A 20,420-nucleotide genomic window follows, 5' to 3' on the forward strand; every position below is an offset into this window, starting at 1 on the left:
TAACAAATTATAAATAGAATACCACATTTGAAATGATGGTAAATGCTGTAAAGGCAAAGTACTACTATCAGAGAGAATAACGCAGGAAACTGTTTTGGTTTGGATAGCGGGGGCCATCTGGCATTTCATCAGAGATCTGAAGGGGAAAGGCCTCGCAAAGAGGGGTAACAGGGTTCCAGGCCAGGCTAACAACTCGTGACACGTCCTGACGCCGAGGAGGGCTCAGCACGTTTGCTGAACTGATGGGAAGCCGCTATGGGTAGAGGACACTCCCACAGTCCTTTGGACCATGTATTTATTGCCCAATTCAACTTATGAGAGTTAACAAATATATTAGACAAATTGTAGAATGTGCTTCCATAAACAATTCCTGGCAATATTTTTCTACATATTGTGCTTCTTTATTATATAAGCCATTACTACAATAAATTATTCACTTACGAGACCACTCTCTGTCTAACTGACCAGAAGCTGGCTGAAATACTTACTGTGAGTCAACACACTCTCAATAAAAGGATTCTCAGGAAGTTACATAAAGGAGCCATCAATTGTATATAAATGTGAACTACAACCACAATTTGGAATATTAGGAAACATTTATAGAAATCTTATCCTTTAATTACTTTCCAAGAAAGAAACACATACATCCATTTCTCTGAAATGCACATATCTATTTATACTGAAATTGGGTGAAAATTGTTCTGAGGCTCAAGAGAATAGCAATGAATTATTTGATGTTCTTTAACAGTAAAATGAATGGTTGTGAGGGAATCTTGCTGCTGTTCTTGTGACTCTGCTCAGATTTTAGAAATGATGCTATTGCTTTGACTTGTATTTATCTTCATATTTGATTCCAATTTCCTAAATCAGATTCTGTTACTCAATTAAAACAATTCTCTAGCAGTAGCTGTCAACCTTCTTCCAACACCACAGGGTTTATTTGAGCAACCCACACCTCTCAGTAACATCTTGGTATGGTTTCAAAAAACACAGTCCTTCTCCAGGGATTCTCCTGTCTCTTGCCTCATATACTCCACTGGAGAATCATAATTCTAATACCAGAACCACAGGTGGGCAGAATGCTGACCAAAAGCAATTTTTATCATGAAGGTAAACTCTTAAGGGAGAGAAAATTTGGCAATTGGACAGTGAATTGAATAAGTTTATCTACCTGGGGCCTTTAAGATTCCTATTAATTTTCAGTAATTATTTTCTATTAATATAGCCTTTGAAATCCCACATTGTGGTTGACAAATTGCAAGGGGTAACTAGATATTCTCATTGATAATCAAAGACTATTTTCAAATACTATAGCCCTGCTTCTGTCACTAACTAGCTGACTATCTTTGGACAAACTGTTTACCTTTTTCTGCTGACTGAAAAAACACAGAGATTGAATACACTGGTCTTTAAGGCACCTTCCTTAACTTTAATATTGAAAGAGTACAGATCCACGATTCATTGTCAACATGTAGAAGAACAATGTACATATGACATGATATTCAGAAAACAATCTGGAAAGAATGTAAGTACTCACCTCATTAGGACCTTGTAATTTAGAATCTAAGCCAATAGATAATATCTATTCATGTAATTATTAAAATTTTCTTTTCCTAGAGAAAGAAGTATGAGAGGGTGGGAGATATGACACCTTAAACAGAAACATTCATTGGGAGCACGAGTAACCTGAAGGGGTGGGAGCAGGGACTGAGCACTTTTCTGTCCACGGACAGCCAACAGTGACTCATTTAACAAGGTTCATGGCCCCTCTGCTCTTGGCCCTCTGACTGGAGCTCAGGGCTGCTCCTAGACACTATGGTAACCAGCAGAGGTAAGATGAAACCTCTTCCGTTTTTTCTTCCCCAAAATTCTTCCCCAAAACTAATGAACAAAAGAAAATATGAAAATAAATACCTCTTCTATCTGCTTTGTGATATTTGGCTCATGACCATTAATGCTTAAGGGGAAAGGAGGTCTTGTCTTTAGGGCAGCTGACTGTCACTGTGCCCCCTGTGGTCAGTATGTCAGTCACTCCCATGCTCTGCTATGCCAGGGTCTAGAGCCCCTCTAGTTTAATTTCTCCAGAGCATCACTCTCTTGTGTCTTGTTAGGGTTGGCATGGGAGTGGGAGTAACGCAGCTGCTCAGATTCAGAGGGCAGAAGACAGCTGATGGTCTAAGTCTTGTGTATGCAAACTTTCCACCTGTATTTTTCTTCCCTAGTTCATATTTCATCCCAGATCTCAAGAGCCCCGGCATCTCCAAACCCTGAGCCTTTTTGGGGTAGTGAGTACCAAACTGTGCTATACTGACACTTTGCTTCTGGCTCTTAGTGCTGCAAAGTCAGTTATTATTTTTCTATCTACTTTCCATCTTCCAGAAAATTCTTAACATCTCTGATCCACTGTTGCCTTCTCATCTGTTCTCTCTCTCCTTAAATTTGTCTTTTTAAAATTATTATTAATTGACTATCATTTAGGAAAGGTTTCCAAAAAGATTGGAATATATATATATATGTTCAATCTGGCATGTTGGACAAGATATATTTTTTAAAACAAACTGAAAAAAAACTCAAGAAAATTTGGCAAAATGTTAATACTCAGTAAATTTGAGTATGGCTGGTAAATGAATATTTTTTTTCACTTTAAAAGTGGTTAATTTAATGTTAAGAAAAGTCAGAATTCCATTTATTAAGCACATAAGTCTACAGAAGTGAACTGCCATTGACTGGTAACTTAGGGAGAAGCATCACTTTACACTGAAAACACTAATATAAAAGGGTATTACCAGGCATCAAAAACAAAAAGAACATTTTTTGTAGAAGAATATTCTTTGGTATATGTTTTATCTGATTAAGATATTTAATTATATTTAAAACTTAAAATTAACTTTAAAATAAAGAGGGATCCATTCAGTGCACATTTTCGATGTTCTGAGTGGTTATTTACTTTTAGGATCATATGAAAGAGGTCAAGATGTACGTACATGACTCTTCCCCAACTCCTAGATAAACAGTGAGAACCCAGAAAATCATGCCCCATTTTCTCTCCTGGTTCTCTGCTTAGTATCTCTGGTTCAGCCTAAAAATGCAACTGTGGAAGAGGTTCCATTCTTTCCAAGGTATAACTCCAAGTGGTCCTGCACTTCTACCTTTAACACAGGTACTAATTTTTCTCATCATAATATATAACTAATATCCATTTATAGACCTAGACATAAAATATTTACATTTAGATTTCCATGTTTAACCCTTCACCCACCTTAGGAGATAGGGAAGGAACTCCTCCCATCTATGTTCTAAAGATGCAGAAGTTGAAGCTGGATGACAAAAGTAACTTACCCAATGCTCCACAGCTAATGAGTTTTAGGCAGGATTAGAATCCAAATCACAGGACTTCACCCCTTACCTCCTCCACATGCACAGAGCCTTTCTCTAAGCACTGTTTTTTACCCTGTCTGACCAGAAGCCTCAGTCCTGTCAAAATGGATCTGGCTGACAAGCCAGGCAAGCATTTGGCCATTATTTCATTTTCACTCTTCCTCCAAATGCTTTGTCTATTTAGACAGAGTTAAGCTAATTGGCTTGCCATATGTATACCTTCCCTTACTTTAAAAAAGCAACATGCTATGTTTGTATCCATCGTCAGCAACCCTTCCAGCTCTTCCAAAGTCTTCATACACAATCATTAACAGTGTGTGAGACTTCAGTGGTTAGTTTGCAAGGCATACTGAACGGACTGCATGACTGGAAATTCTCTGAGTTGAAGAAGTCCTTTCAAAGATTTACAAAAATTAAGTTCCTAAATGTCCATCAACAGGTGACTGGATAAAGAAGATGTGGTATATTTATACAATGGAATACTACTCAGCCATAAAAACTGACAACATAATGCCATTTGCAGCAACATGGATGCTCCTGGAGAATGTCATTCTAAGTGAAGTAAGGCAGAAAGAGAAAGAAAAATACCATATGAGATCGCTCATATGTGGAATCTAAAAAACAAAAACAAACAAACAAACAAACAAAAACAAAGCGTAAATACAGGACAGAAATAGACTCATAGACAGAGAATACAGACTTGTGGTTGCCAGGGGGGTGGAGGGTGGGAAGGGATAGACTGGGATTTCAAAATTGTAGAATAGATAAACAAGACTACACTGTATAGCACAAGGAAATATCCACAAAATGTTATGATAACTCACAGAGAAAAAAATGTGACAATGAGTGTGTATATGTCCATGAATGACTGAAAAATTGTGCTGAACACTGGAATTTGACACAACATTGTAAAATGATTATAAATCAATAAAAAATGTTAAAAAAATAAATAAAAAAATAAAAATTAAGTTATCTGAATAATGAAGCTTTTTTATGACATCTTCCAAAGGACTAAGTTTTAAGGGACACACTGGGTGGGGAGATACATAGTACTAAGTCTCTTTTCCAAATAGACCATCCACAAATATTTTCACATTTGTATTAATACACAAAGTAGTGAAAACAACACTGTACCTGCAATTAAAAGGGAAAGGAATAAAACCATCCTGAAATGATTTAACGTCATCCTTACCCCCCACAAAATCCTATTCTAGGACGATAAACTACCCATTTTCAATTCATTGTAATTTAGTGTTTCATACACTAAAATGGACACTAAAATCTGTCATTATTACTGACCAAGCTATAATCGCACCTCCTCAGCCTGAAAGAACTGTAGATTTTGACTCTGTGAGCTTAGTTACCCTATTTTGTTTTTTTGGTCCAAGAAGTAGTGGTTGGGCTTTTGTTTGTTTTGAGTAAAAAAAAAAAAAACAAAACTAATGCAGAAAATGAACCCTCCCACACATTTGTGCTTTTAGCACATTAAGTATGCACTCAGTGAACGGGTCCATTTAAATATTTTTACTTTAACACTGTAGATGTCATCAGAAAAACAAACTAAATTGAAGACTTCTTCCCAGTGAGTGTTGTAACAAACCCCTCATTTTCCATAGGCTTAATGGGGACGAGGAACTGATCATGCCCAGTGTTTATCAAAATAAGCAAACCTGAGAAAGATGAGGAGGAGCAGAGAGTGTTGACTCCTTGGCTATGTCATGGGGTCCGTTTCCCAGGAAGAAAACCCTTGGACACATTTACAATAACGATGCTCCCCTGCACCAGTTTCAGAGTACAAACATCAAAAGGCCGTGCAAAAGATGAGGAGGTTTCAAAAAACCAAGAGCTGGCGGTAAGCTGTGCCTGCACAGGGTCCCCCACAACCTGTACTGTGCATACTGCAGCCTGATTAATTTCCACGATGACACCGAAACCTCAAGGTGAGAATTAGATACTCTACTGCAGGGACCGTTCCGTTTGGAATATTTATTCCTGGTAGCAAAATAGTTCCTTCCACAGAGGTAGTTTCTTCATTTTTACTTAATAAAATCAATTTATTCTGAACTCCATTCCTCCTTTCCTCCCTCAGAATGTATTTATTGCACAAATCTAAGTCTTCTTACTCTGTGAGCACTGATTTTTCTGGAGTAGGCCCATTATTCAGTGTTCTGTAAGAGTAACTCATAACAACGACATAACCAAGCCCTTTCAAATGCTTAAGAAATGTGATACTAATTATTCTTATACAAGCAAGTGATTATAATTTGGTTTATTGGCTACAAACAATGGTGCCAGGAGTTGTATAGAAATAATGTTTTCTAAGAAGGCCTATAAATATTTGATATTATTCTTCTTTTTAGTATCCGGTTCTAAGGAGCAAACTACGAACATTTATACGGTAAGAATGGTTTAAAATCGCCCCTAATAAATCTTCTCAGTCTTATGCTATACTTCCATACCATTGAAAGAAATAGCTGATACTGCACAAAGTTTTGAAATACACTGTTCTCCAAAGTATTTGCTTCATCAGCAATTTATTTTAACATCCACATCTTCCTCTCAAAGGGAATTGAAACTAATTATGTATTGTCCCAAATGCCTAGATACCACTGATACCATATGAATTCATATATTATTCAAAAAGCTGATCTTTTTTTTTTTTTTTTACTTATTAATACGACTCTTAGGTAAACTGTATCTCTATTATAAGAGACTTTGCTTTACTCTGAGAACAAACTCTAACTATAATCATTAGGGAGATATTCTTTCTAACCTATCTACAAACACGTGATCGGAAGGCTGCTTATGCCATTGTTAACCGAACACAGCTTACTCTAATTCGGGACAGAGCGTCTAAAGATCAAGGAAGCAAGCATTTGTAATTGTTCAGAAAAACAGGCAAAAGGGTTTTCATACTTGAAAATTTGATTCACATAATATAAACCTTGATTTTGATTTAATAAATTTCAAGATTCCTAAAATAATCCATAATTCCTTACAGCTACATCGAGCCTTAGATTTTGAAGTCTTTTCATTGTGCCATTTAACAAGGCTACACAAATTACAACAGTCTTTTAACCAATGTTCTAAAACTGAGATTAAACTGCTACCCAGCACAATTAAAAGAAATACGTTCTGAACAATGTAAACACCTCTCGAGAAAACTACTTCCCCAAAGCGCTGAAGGCTCTGACCAGAGGCCAGCCCCCAGGCTCTCCCAAACACACGGCCAAGTCTGCCAGGCCCCGCTGGTCTCACAGTCACAACCGTAAGAAAACACTTTCAAAAAAGAGTTTTCAAATATTCAAAGAAAAATCAGCTGTCATGGTGTTATCTTACAAGCTTATTTGTTGTAGGGCAACATATTTGATTAAAACCCTTACTGGTTCTAAGTCTAAGCTGCATCCCAGAATGAACTAAGGAGCTTTTAAAAATTCAAGTTGTCTAGTCCCTACTCTGAGGTCACTGGTCTGGGCAGGGCCTATTTTTAGGCTAATAGGGAGGGCTGAGAATCATTGCACAAAGGGATACAACCATAGAATCATATTCGTGACCTCACCTCTCCCCACTCCCCCAGGTCTTTTTTGGCTTCCATTATTAAGATCTCTTTTTCTGCAGAAGGAAAATGCATACCTTCATACCACAAAAAGAATGGCAGATGCAATCGATTCTCTGCTTATCTGCTGGAATGAGAACAAGTTCTCATGGAGGCAATGAGTAAACAGTTCTAAAAACTAAAGAAGCCCTTTTTCCTAAGACGTTAAGTATATATGAAGCCCAGGAACTGTCTTGAATTTATCACAACAAAGATGACATTCCAAAGGAGTATAGTATATTGCAATTTTCTCCACTTTCTTCTGACCTAGCACAAAGGCAGAAGGTAGTCTTTGATTAACTGTGGTAGAATGGCAACAGCTCCCAACTAGGGAAATAGATTAGAATTTTCAGCTTGGAGTAAGCCTGTAATTTGGGGAAACTGCCATTTCCTTCTGTGATTTTAATATAATCTCTGTGGGACCATAAACAACACAAAGTCCTTACCCTTTGCTCTGTTCCACACCACCCAGGTGCGAATCACTGCTAAATAATCAGGATATTAGCTGTTCAGCCTGAGGCACACCACTTGACTTTTCAGAGCTCAGTCTCATCTATAAATAATATTTATCCCACCTGCCTGATAAAGTTGCCGATAAGCCAAGTTAGATCATCAATGTGAAAATTTTCATTAACTGTAAAAAGTTCTAAGTAATAACATTGTTACTATAACTGATAAAAAAAATCCTTGAATATGCATGAACTGTAGACTGAGAAAATTAGCTCCTTAAGAGAAGCAAAGATAGTCAATCCGCATTTTAAGACAAATTACTACAGCTTAACCAATTCAAAGCTGTCAGCCTCCTACAGAGAAGCTAACTGTAGTCAAAAGGTACAGATTTTCATTTATTCAACAATTAACATGTACGTATTGGGAACAAGCTCTCGTGCATGGCCCTGGGCTAGATGCTGTGAGGGCTACAAAACTAAAAGACATGCCAAGTCTGCCTTGAAGGAGCCTTCAGCTCAGTGACAGGGACGAGGGCCATCCACTGGCACACTACAACTTTGAAATTAATGAGTCCTTTAGGAGACATGAAGATAAACACTCCGCAAGTCCAAACAGAGGAGAAATCACAGATGTCTGGCTGGAGATGTGGAAGGCAGGTAATACGAGTGAAGCTTGGGAGAAGGAAAATACTGGACAGGTAGAGAGAATAAGGAATGTATTTTGGCTATGGCAAAAGTTCATGAAAGGAAGTAGTGGAAGAAAAAGTCAAATATTATTCCCACAGTCAATCATCCCAAATAGTTTATTCTAAGTATGCTGTGGTCCTAGAATGGTGCTAATTGCTGGGGATACAACTTAAAGCCAGCAGACATTAGACATGTAATTGCAAAAATAATGACAAACTGTGACGAGGGCTAGAAAGGAAAAGGTGCTACGAGAAAGAGGGAAACCCAACTTAGACTGAGAGGTCTGGGAAAGCCTCTCTTTGGAAGTGACGGTTAAGCTGGGAGGGAGAGCTGGAATGCAAAAGTCCAGAGACAGGAAGGAACTCAGGAAGCCAGACATGGCTATCGCAGCAGAAGGAGGGGGAAAGGTGCAGAAGGAGGGGAAAATTTCAAACAGGAAACATGTCCTGTCAAATACTACAGAAAAAATGAAGACTGAGAAGATGCCATTGGCTGAAAAAAGTGACAAATAAAAAGACCATTTGTGTTGTATTTAAACCTTCCATGACATAAATCAAGATAGATGAAGGTTTCAGCCATATAGACCAGTATTGGTTTTGAATACCAGCAGTTGGTGCTTAAATATAACTTCAGATGTCTTAGTGATGAAGAAACTAGAATATAATCTGAGTCCTTATAAAACAGTGTCATAAAATCAAAAGGCAAGAATGGACCAAAGGTGGAACTCAACCAGAAATTGCACATCTGGTAGTTGGAGAGATGTCTGTCGAGATCAGAGATCAAATATTTATATGAGAGCTACTCGTTCTGCTATAATATTTTTCTGTCTATGATCCATAGCTCTGAAGTGAGAAGACCGATGGTGAGGTCTGCTCGCTCCCTTAGTTTCAGCATAAGCTTGGCAGGTACAGCGTAAGGTCACAGAATTTAGGGGGATAATGAAAGATCATTTGCAGGTCCCAGATGACCATGAAAAAATGGTAGTCACGTGAAGGAGATAAGACGCTATGGGGAAAAAGAACACAGTTAGCAGATTAGGCATAATTATTATTAAGGTAAAGAGCAGGAAGGAATGAGAAAAGTTAACTTCTGACTTCAAAATCTTAGAGCAGATCTTGTTGATAGCAAGGTCCAAGGTATGTCCACATTTGTAAGGTGGTTAAAGTAAAATAGATATAAAGTCTTGATAGCTGAAGAGGCAAGAAGTGGTATGATTTCAAAGAAATCAGAAGCAGCTCTTTATCAGTGAAACACTGGGAAACCTTGAGTTAGAGTAAAATAAGATGCTAGTTAAGGATAAAATAGGTCATGCTAGAAAGCAAAGCTGAAGACGTGAATAGACACAGCAATATCACACTCGACACCAGTTCCGACAATGACTGAGTAAGATTCTGCCACTTGATTTGCAGTGTCACCAGGGAATTAACATACTACAACACCTCTTTACGTCTACTTTCCAGGTACCAGATTGGCAACTAGGCTCAAATTTAATGTTCAAATAACGAGAAGATCTTGTAGCCTGAAATTAATTGTTCAGCCTGCCTTGAAATAGTCCAAACAGATTTGGACTTCATGGTAAAATTAAATATTATTTGATCCTCTCTAAAAAAGACTCATGATATATATTACCTATTACATATATTACATATACATATATATTTCATTGGGGTATAATCTTTGAAATTTAATAAATTAAAAGGGAATCTTTTTGTTAAAGGATTAAATCCTTAATTTATGCCTAATTAAATAAAAAAAAAAAAAACTGAGTGGCTTTTGTTCTGTTTCTTTCAAAATGAAAAGCCAGACTAAGAATCAGTCCCCTTAAATTACCAGCTAAAGTGAAAAATATTGAAGACCTAAATATGTAAGAATATGGGTTTAATTTTACATTCTCAGTAGTTAATTTTCACATTCAGATGTGATGAGACTTTAAAAAATTTACTGGCTATGAGAGAAGCACAATGAGAAAAGTACAACTCAAAGGAAGAGCAGGACAATGCTAATTGCACACGACCACGCTGTTCGCTGGGTGTGGTGGTGTCACCGCTCCGGCCCACACCATCAGCACCTTTGTGACTATGACAGCACCTTTGTAACGCTGAAGGAATATGGAAAAGATAACCTGCAAAGACAGGCCTCTTCACAGATGATATGTGCACATCTTTTTCATAAAGACAAGTAGTGATGGCAGCATCCAAAGATGAGACGTATGGTCTTATCATAATCACACCAGCATGAATCAATTATTTGTGACAATTTGAGATGATGGGAATCTTTTTTTTTCCCCTTAAATTTCCTAATCCAAGTTCTCAAGAACCACAGAAAGTGTATTTAATTAAATAATGTGCCAAAGCAGAACAAATTTCTCCACCCACTCTCTTCTCTGGTTCACTTAATGTAATTTCACCCTCTAATACCAGCAACTGAGGGTTTTAAGAGTTCCCTGACTTCGGTGTCTCTTGCTACTGGAAACGCAGGGACTTGGGAAGAACACCGTTTCCAGTGGAGAATTGTGGAGCTCGGATTTACCACCAAGTCCTGAAGGACTCCTTGAAAGAAACATGGGACAAGTCACAGTACTAACTCTCAGCTGTGCTAAGATGAATGGGCAATGGGGATCCTGAAAGCAGTGGAGAGGGGACTCCCTCAATGCTCCTCATTCGGATTCAACCCTCACTCTTGGTAGGCAGCCTTGGTAAAGCTGGAAGCAGGTCTCACCCCTTCTGTGGCTGGAAGAAAGCTGGGAACCACTGCCTTCGAGAGTCTGCCCACGGCAGCTGCTTCACAAAGCTACGCAAGCTACTCCTGGGTGTGGCTAATGTGTCAACTGATTTGACAAGCCCAGAAAAACTCCTTCATTCTTGAACTGCAGTAACTTACTGGAAATAAAAACATTATAAAATGGGTACCAGATATTCGTTTTTACTTACTGAATCCTGCTCCCTCGATGCTCCAGCCAGGCGCAGCTTCTTGGGCACGTGACCGCTGCAAGAGCACGGAGCCCCGTGCTGAAAAGGACCAGCACACTGGGTTTAATGTTCTGCGTGGCCATCTTGAAATTCATAGTAACTGTTTAACACAGGGCTCTGCATTCTCATCATGCACTGTGCTCCACCTCCAAAATTATGTAGCTGGTTCCATCTTCTGCAGAACCTGAAGGAAACTGAATCTCCTGGCCTGCCTGTCCTCTGCGCATTTCCTACAGGTACCTGGGCTCTAATGTAGCTTTGGGAAGCCGGGCCCTTACCATGATCATTTTTGTTATATGGGAGAATTTTCTTTTTAAAATATTACTCGTTTTAATACAGTAAAATAATTCACCTCATTGAGAAAAAACAATATGGAAGAAAGTATGCAGAATATTGAGTACTCTTCACCGATAAGTCCCCACTCATTTCTCATTACTACTTAGAGGTAACTATTTTGAGGAGACATCATCCATTAAGAAAAAAAAAATATACACACGTCTAATTCCATACACACACGCTGATATTAACCTTTTTTGAGAAGTCCCAACTTTGTATGTCTACTGGACTAGATGGAGAAGACCCTTTGGAATCTCAAATAAAGAAAGCCAGCAGCTTCGATAATGTGAATTATTTTTCATTCATTTCAGGACCCTCAGCTTACAGAATATCAACCTACCATTCCATTCATCTACAGTAGGTGACTAACCTTAGAGCAAAGCTGCAAAGACCCAGAGATAACCAAATGGCCACCTTCTCCTAACCCATTAAGGTTCAGTGAGGAATTCAAGAGACTGAGTGTCAAGAAAAACACAGATAAAGCCCCAGCTTTGCCATGTTGACTGGAGGAAACATCTGGATTTCTGTTTCCCCACCTGCTAAATACAGCAGTTTTTCCAAAGCTTCCAAAACTTCTTCCCAATACAGCAGTCCTGGTCTAGGAAAACTCTGGTGTCCCTGTCGTCACCTGGGATCATTCCACCTCAGAAACTGTAAATGCATAGTCCCCATTCTAATACTCTGTCTCCTTTTCCCACTTATCTCATCACTCACTGCATCTATACCTGTTTTGTTTTGTACAAAACAGAAATATTTAGGGATTGTTAGTCTCACTGGATTTTCCTCCTTATTTATAAGATCCTTTCCTGTCTTTATTTTTTCCCCTACCCATCTGACATTCACAGCCCATCACTTCAAACCCTCATTGTACAACGTCTAAATCCTTTCCCCATTGTCCTTTCCTCACAACTGTCATTTGTCCAAACTGAAAACCTTGGCTTCCTTCCCTGCACCCGCCATTCCCTTACCCGCCAAGTCTTACTCATGGGTTGTACCCGATACAAAGCTGAATCCCTCTACTTCTTGCAACTCCACCTGCCACTCCCCCAGTCCAAGCTTTGTTCTCTTCTCAGCTGGATCACTACAGCAGTCCCAGGTGATATTTCAATGCCTTCTCAGTCTTAATTTATTTTCTAACGATTTCAAGAGCAATCATTCCAAAATATAGCCAAACTAAAATATAATTTAAGTGACTACTCCTTTCAATACCTTCCATCTTCCCTTAACCCTTTGTTAACAAAGCCTTTCCCTCCATCTCTGCACTCCTCATGTAATATTTCACACCCAGCTTACACAAACTTCTCCCAACTGTCCTCGAGCTAGCCATGTTCTCTCTGATCTCTAGACCTATAGGTGAGCTGTTTTTTTGGCTTGGAACACACCCCCTCCCCTGCTCTGCTTGAGCTGGCCAACTCCTTCAGGTATCATTGCAGATCTCACTTCTTCTGGAAGCCATCTCTGACCCCTCCCCTACCCGAGTATTTATCTTTCTCAAATGTGAACACACAGCCACTTGCAAACACACATTATCATTTTAAGATGATCTCTATGTCTCTTCCACCAGACTGTCAATTCTGAATGTGGAGACTACACCTGTACCGTTGTTCATCACTGTATCCCCACCCAACACACAACACAATGTCGGCACACTATAAGAACTTCATTGTTATGCACTGGAGTTTTTACTCAGTTCAAAGTTATATTTTGGTTCCTAATCCTGAAAGTCCATTATAGCAACATGTTCTACCAATAATAATCTATATGTAAATTCACAGAGTGTTCAGATCCAGGAAGTCTGAGGTTTGAGAACTAAACTTATCTAGACCGCAGTATTTATGGTCTTGGTCATTAAAGGCTGTTTATTTCTTCCGTGGTTAGCATTTTCAGGGTGATCTCTAAGCTAGTTCCCAGGCCTCAGCTCCTCCCTGAGTCTCGAAGGATTCCCAAATGGGAAAGGAATAAAACTGGCTCCTTCACTGGGCCCTCACCCACCACCTGTACTCAGTACCATCTCCCCCCGTAAAGACCGGAAGATTTTAGGCCTATCCGAAAATCTTTAACAAAAGTTTACTAGGCTATAGATTGGAAATTGAATGACTCATGGTATTTGATAAAAGTGAAGGGTAAAGAATAGTAACATTACTAGGAATAACAACAATAATAAAAACATACGTTGTATTTTCTAGAATACAAAACATTTAAAAGTCAATTTACGAAGGCAGAGTAAGATGTGAGAAGAAAGGAGGCAGAGAAGGAAGGAGAGAAGGGTGGTAAAGAGAAAGTAAGGGAAGAGGGGATAAAGAAGGGAAGGAAGGTAGTCCTGAACTTTTTTCTTATGGGTAGGAAGAAGGAGAAGGAATAGGGCACCAAAAAAGGCTCCACATCAAGGGTCATCCCCACCCACCTCCACAGACAGTGAACATTATCCAGAGCACTGACACAGCTCATTGAACACTTCCGAATAGCCTTACCCGTGAACAGCAGTCACACTTAGGACTTGGTAGCTTTACATCGTTAGACTCATCTATAAACACCTGCAACTTGACATGAATGAACCATGCATGGCTTGGGAGTAAGAATGGGGGCTAGAAGGACTAAAAGGAAAAATGCAGTGATTTAGAATGTTCATCTTAGGACCCTGAAGCCTGAAACAACAGAAGCAAGACAGCTAAAGAATCTCTTCCTTCCTCTCATTAATTCAATACACTAAAGGCATCAAGCACTTATGAAGCATAAACCACAGAGGATCCAACGTGCTGGCTACTGTGGTAGACACAGATAGCAGTGGTCTCAGGAAGACCTGACCGCTGTACCCAGCATGTCTGGACATGTAACCCACTGGAACCAGGCAGGGAGAGAAAAAAGCCTTATAACTAATACTTGGGCCCAAGAATAATCACAACAAAAAATGATGAATTCACTGAGTGCACTGAGGGTTTACTCAGCTCTGTGCTAAATAATATACATTTTCTTATATAATCTTTCAAATAACACAATGAGGTATATAGAATTAGTACCTCCATTTTAAAAATGGGAAATCCAATCTCAGAGAGTTTAGGTAACTTGCCCAACACCAGCAGTAATGATGCATCCAGGGTGTGAACTCTGGCAGTCAGCTTCCATTGGTCTCCAGGACTCTGAATTTAAGATGCTCAAAACAGAAGATGGACAATGGTTCTCCCTCCCATTTGGGGCAGAACCCAGGTGAGCATGGAATAATGCACCCTGAGGAAGAAGTGTGTCCGGAAACTTGAGCTCCCTTCCAAAACACAGCCCAACGGCTGTCATTGACCAATAAGTTTAACATGGGTAGCCTTCAAAAATGGCTGATGATTATCTACCTGACCCTGAAACCAAACCGTGAGTTGGATTTGGGAATAACTGATGGTTAAAGACTCCTCTCTACAACAATAATCAAAGCATCTGAACTGCAGCTACATAACCATTTGGTTAGCATGTGGAAAAACAATGTTTTTTGAGAGACAGAGGACTAGACACTGAGCAAGAGGTAAGTCGGAATGACTTACTCCCAATATGGGCTCCCAAAATGAATGAGCGTAAGTGTCAGGGAAAGAATCCCAGATTACCTAAGAAACATAACACGAAAGCTACATCTCCCAATCATATTGGGTGGTACTTATGGAGGAGGGAGGTTGTTTATGTCCTTTTTTTATAGAAAGTAAGTTCTAAAGAAAACCGAATAATACTTAATACAATGTGCATTCAAACATGAGAGCAGCTGAAAAAACTTTAAATCCACACTTCTCAGTGCTCTTTCCTCATATTCAAAGTAAGAAATGCTCCAAGTATATGAATACTTGAGTAGTATCTGCCTTTCTTTGCACGGAGGAGACATTCCCTAAAGTAATACAATCGTACCCATTAAAGGGTGATCGGTGGTAAGCTGGCAAAGGCTAGGCAAAGTGATAATAGAGTTCCCAACAGCAGAGCCCGCTGGTGTGGGGAGGAAACTCAGGATGCCCTGAGGAAGGCTTCCAGCAGTAGGATGAGCGAAGAAGGAGGATGCATCAGCCCCAGGAAGAGGAGGCAGGTACGAATGAGAGAGAGGGCATGCGTTCTCCTACCAAGTGCTTACTGTTACTAGCGCTAAAAGCTCTTCAAAATGAATAAATGGGTTAAATAGAATGGGGATTACTATTTAAGTAGAGCAGTCTAACTTTGCTTGAGATCATGGGAATTCTACAAAATCACAAAGGAGAGAATTAGCTGAACAAAATAGTTTGATTTAATGGGAAATTTATTTCAGAAGAGAAGCTAAGGAAAATTTCTGGAGTTAAGTAATGACATTTAGAATTAGGAGACGTTTATGTAAAAAGCAACGTCCAAGGATAAAGTTAAGTAATAAGAATTTTCAGAAAGACCTAGAAAAATCTGAGATAGAGACCTGAGGCACTTTAGAAAGAGGAACAAAGAAAAATGTAAGCTCTTGCTCTCTGTAGGAAGTAAGTAGACTAGAGGAATTTGACCTAAATTAAAGGAAAATTTACTCATGCCTATGAGTATAAGCACAGGAACACACACAGGCGCACACACACGCTCCTTCCCACCTTAGAAATCCCCCCAAAGACTGAGATCAAATGTTACTCCTGTTCCTTTTCTAGTCTAATTAAAGCATGAAATGTTGCCTATTGCCTGTTATCAGTTTATGCATATTATGGGTTAAATAGAAAAATTAATATTAATTGAGGGTGTCACTTCACTGCAACATTCATTTTACTAAGTCAGAGGAATAGTGATTATTAAAACAAGGCATAGCTCCGAATCATACTGTCCCATATATGCTAATTTGAGGGGAAAAGCCAAAGTCGTAATCAGTGCTCTCATAAATTCTAAAATGTGAGCCCCATTCTAGAAATTACATTATATACCAAACTACTTTCACAGCTTATGAATGCCTTTTAAATTGTAAAAAGGCTAAAATTTTAGAAAATTAAAAAAAAAAAAACTTTGCAATTATAACATTTCCTCACAAAACTGCCATTATGTTTTTAATTCTTTACTAGTTTGATTTAGTTTTTTTTTTTAACAAACTCCAGTGGTTGGAATCATCTTTTTAATTTAAATTTCATAAGAAAGAGAATCACAATGCACATTCCCTGACCAGATTGCATGTGGCCTATTTATTCGAAATGTTCAACTCCATATGGATTTCTTCTCTTTTATTTATAACTGCCAGAAAGGACTCTCTCTAATAAGTTAGCAACTCAGGGGCAACCAATTTGAAATCCAGGCCCTGACAGCACAGCACCTCAGGTCTGCCACCTGCGATGTGTTCTAGAAGGACCAGGGGAGGCACACAAAGCTCAGACTTCCGTGCAGATCATGTACCAAGTGTCAGCCACAAGTGGGTGGTCCACTGAGGTCAGGGTTAAAGTTCACAGAATAATTTGGAAATTATTCTCAGCTTGGATCTCGTCTATGAGGCCTGAGAATACACCCTTTAATTAGGATATAATTTCCAAAGCAGCCACTCCCTTGACTTTCCAGAGCTCAGTTATTCTCAGAAAAGTAAAAACAGCCTCATCACGCTGACAACTAACAGTCCCCTATAAATTATGGCTTAAATGTCCAACAAAGAAGGCAGCAGGCATCCGGGACGACAGAGACGTCAGCTTCCAGCCCTCACTAACCACTCTCAAGAACAGAGAAAGAAGTCACAGTAAATAGAGTCACTCTCCTTCACTTCTTGCTTATGCAGCTGAACTGTCCCATGGAAGCTTGGAAAAAGAGTGGGCTGTGCATTTGAAAATGTTCCCACACCCCAGCCGGCCTCATTTCTCTGATGATCCCTCCATCCAGCCAACCTCACAGTACAGTGGGAACACGAAAATCAATTCCATGAGAGCCAGCTGTCCGCCTCTTCCACGGTGCTCAGGGAGCCACACAGGACTCCTGGCACGGGAGCCAGCCCGGCCCTGACTCACCACAGATGTTCCCCTCCTCCCCCATGCAGCTCGAGCCAGAGCCTTCTTTCCAGGGCCTATTGTTATTACACAAGATGCAGTGGGCCCCACAAAAGGGCTAGGTGCTGAATCCAGAGGAAAACACACCCCTCCCTAAATGCAGGGTTCAGAGACAGACGTTAAATGACGCAAGGATGGCCAACGACTCAACGGGGAAAGCCAAAGATGGAAAGTCAGGCAGCTTTGGAGATTTTCATATCTGGGAGTTGGAATAGCAGGAGCTATCAGAGTATCAAACTTGCAAATGCTATCCAGACTTGAAATGGTTTTAAAGATGATATAAAATGTTCCATTCCGGCAAATCCAGATATCAGATTTTTCTGTGGACCCAACAAAGTAGTCTTTGTCTAGGAAAGTGAGACCAGGAAAATAACAAAAATGTAGTTTCTGAAATTTGTAAGCAGAATTCACAGTCTAAAGTCACCCACAAGTATCTGGAAATTCTTGGCAACTTAGGTTTCAGGCAGGAGCAGCGTTACTGTCTCTGGCCATTACCTTTTGCATATCTGTTCGCCTGCAGGTTTTCCCAGCAGCCCTCTCAGAGGGGGCCATAAATCTCTCTCTCCACATTCCTTCAGTGCATATTAGTGGGCAACTAGACGGTTGTTCCCCAATGCTCCAGTGCCCCATGGTATAGGCTGCGTCACTAACGCAATAAAGAAACTTACATGAAATCTACATTTAAACATCACTATCCATGTAACCATTCTAAACAAGAGACAGTGGCTCATTTTAAATCCATTCCCTTTGATGGAATGAATTCTGTGACTAAAATGAGCTTCACCAAACAGCACAAAACATTTTTAACACATCAACATGAGATTCTCCATATCTTTACATAACAGTGTTTATGTTTCTGTTTTTGTCTGAAGACTTCTTATTCACGTTTTCCTACTGTGGGCCTTGGGAAGGGAGATTAGGGAAATAAATCAATTAAATGAAGCACACACATTTAAAATTCTGTGACTATGGAAAAGAAAAATGAGCAAATAATCATGCCCCCAAAAAGGTGGAGGTAAAATTGTCTGTAAGACCTCTTCTCGCTCTCACTGACTCTCTGCTTGTTGGGAAATCACAGATGAAATAGGCCAGCATCTCACAAAAGCTGACGTTTCACAACAGCAGAGTCAATATTTAGACAGAAGACAACCAATATATGTTTGGGGGATAAATGTTTACTTGAGATAATGTCTATTTAATTCTTTGGAAAAAGCTATATAAATCTGGCTCCTCACTAATTTCTGAGTCTCATTTCCTTCCTACTCCCTTGCCCAATAGAAAAGTGTAAGAAGCCAAAATTAAACTAAAACACACTCACTTTTAGAGCTTTTGTTTAAAAACTTGAAATGTCCTTCAATAGTGTTTGTATTTTTATTGTTTCCTACGAAGTTGGCTTTTTCCTTCTTTTTTATCTGCTTTTTTCTGTTTGATTTCAGTTAGGGACAGATACTGGGCATTCTAGAGAGAAAAGGCAATATTCCAAGATTCAAAGTAATGTAATATGTAACACACAAAAAAAGAGTCCGTGTTATAAAAATGTCTGAACTGAAGACTTGAATCTAAAAAGTAAAAACACTACTTAATTCCCAGAATGAAACTTCTCCTCTGTCCTCTCTGGAAAACTGAGCAGTGACGTGGTAACTTGGTAACCAGGAATGAGAATTTCTAAAGATGTCGCACTCCTATGCTCTTCCAGGTGTGGCACAGCAGTGACCTTCACACTTAACACATGCACTACAGAGAATCGTTTGTTACATGGCAAATTCATCTTGAACTCACGTGGGGAACTTAGCAACCAGAACCAGCAGAACCTGCCACGTAATCAGCATTCCCAATAGCACCCGAAAGATACTGGCATTTCTGGGTATTCCCAGAGTAAGAGAACACTAAACCAAAGCTTCTGTGTATATTCTACAGAGCAATTTTAAGAAGAGAAAGAGAATAAAAAGAAACTAACTAGTGATAAAAAATGTTAATTGTGAAAAACAGTTTGGGATCCTTTGGGATCCCAAAGAATAGGGGCCTCATGGCATTACTGAAGTACTGCTCGTGGTCCGTCACCTTCGTCTTTCTGTACCTTTTTAGTTTCAGTCTGTTTATACTTAGAACTGTCTGACTTCTACTTTGTCGCTGCTCAAGAAGGAATTAAGTTTTGTCTAAACCTGTAAATGGAGTCCAAAACTTACAGGTCAATTCTTCCTTCCTAAAGAAAAGCTGGCAGACGGTATTATTTACATCCTAGTTTTAGCTCTACTTTAAAAGACTCATAAAAACACTTTCAGCTAAACTCTGATTTACAGATTTCTAACAGAATTATATGAGACAGTTAACTGAGAGTATATTACAGTCATGTCCCCAAATCACTCCATTTTTCTCCAAAAGTACTTACTTCTGATGAGTTCGTCATCCGAACAGTTTCCCCAAATGGACTGGTCTTGGATCTCTCCATGAATGAAGCAGCTATTGGTAGCTTGAGATATCTCTCGCTCAGTATTTTCTTTATCACATTTTTCTAAATTAAAAAAAAAACATTTATTATCATTAAATGCTACATATTTTTCTCCATTTTTGCATTTTATAGATTTTTTTCTAAATGCTTCTAAATCTACCATAATTTTAAAAAATGGCAGCAGTATCTCCACTGACTGTTGCATGTTATTGACTCAGTAACAGAGATTTACTGAGCACCTACTATATCACTAGCATTGAAGAAACAGTTTGTACTGTAAAAATTATCTGTTAAAGTTCTTGTAAGCAAGTCATCATAATACAGCAAATAATTTACCATGATAAGAAAAATATGGAAAGGTTACATCAAGGATAGAAGTGAGTCTATACATGTCGAGGGTAGGGTGGCAGGGAAAGAATCAAAGAAGATGACAGATTTATATGTGCGTTTATGGGTTCTCAGGGAGCAAATCAATAAGTAAGGGAAAGTAATGTCTTCTTGGCAGCATAAGCCAAGCAAAAAAGCAGACTCAAACACAGGGTAAAATGAATGTTATCAGAGGTCAAGGAGTAC

The 20,420-nt window shown here is 39.1% G+C and overlaps 1 protein-coding gene across 7 annotated transcripts in view; it reads right to left on the reverse strand.

The window, feature by feature from the left end:
- Positions 1-20,420, reverse strand: part of MDFIC (MyoD family inhibitor domain containing) — a 95,323-nt gene that overhangs the window by 57,201 nt on the left and 17,702 nt on the right. For 6 of the 7 annotated variants that reach the window (XR_004321370.1, XM_032483650.1, XM_032483653.1 and 3 more), the window contains exons 3-4: positions 19,788-19,910; positions 11,040-11,117 (exon numbers count right to left, since the gene is read on the reverse strand). Coding sequence is in view for 6 of the 7 variants with exons in the window: in XM_032483650.1 (XP_032339541.1) it covers positions 11,040-11,117; positions 19,788-19,910 (201 nt within the window). In the remaining variant the exon portion in view is untranslated. The remainder of the gene's footprint in view (positions 1-11,039; positions 11,118-19,787; positions 19,911-20,420) is intronic. The other variant, XM_032483651.1, reaches the window with a different exon arrangement.

Source organism: Camelus ferus, chromosome 7, assembly GCF_009834535.1.
Source record: "Camelus ferus isolate YT-003-E chromosome 7, BCGSAC_Cfer_1.0, whole genome shotgun sequence".
In the NCBI taxonomy this organism is placed as follows: domain Eukaryota; kingdom Metazoa; phylum Chordata; class Mammalia; order Artiodactyla; family Camelidae; genus Camelus; species Camelus ferus.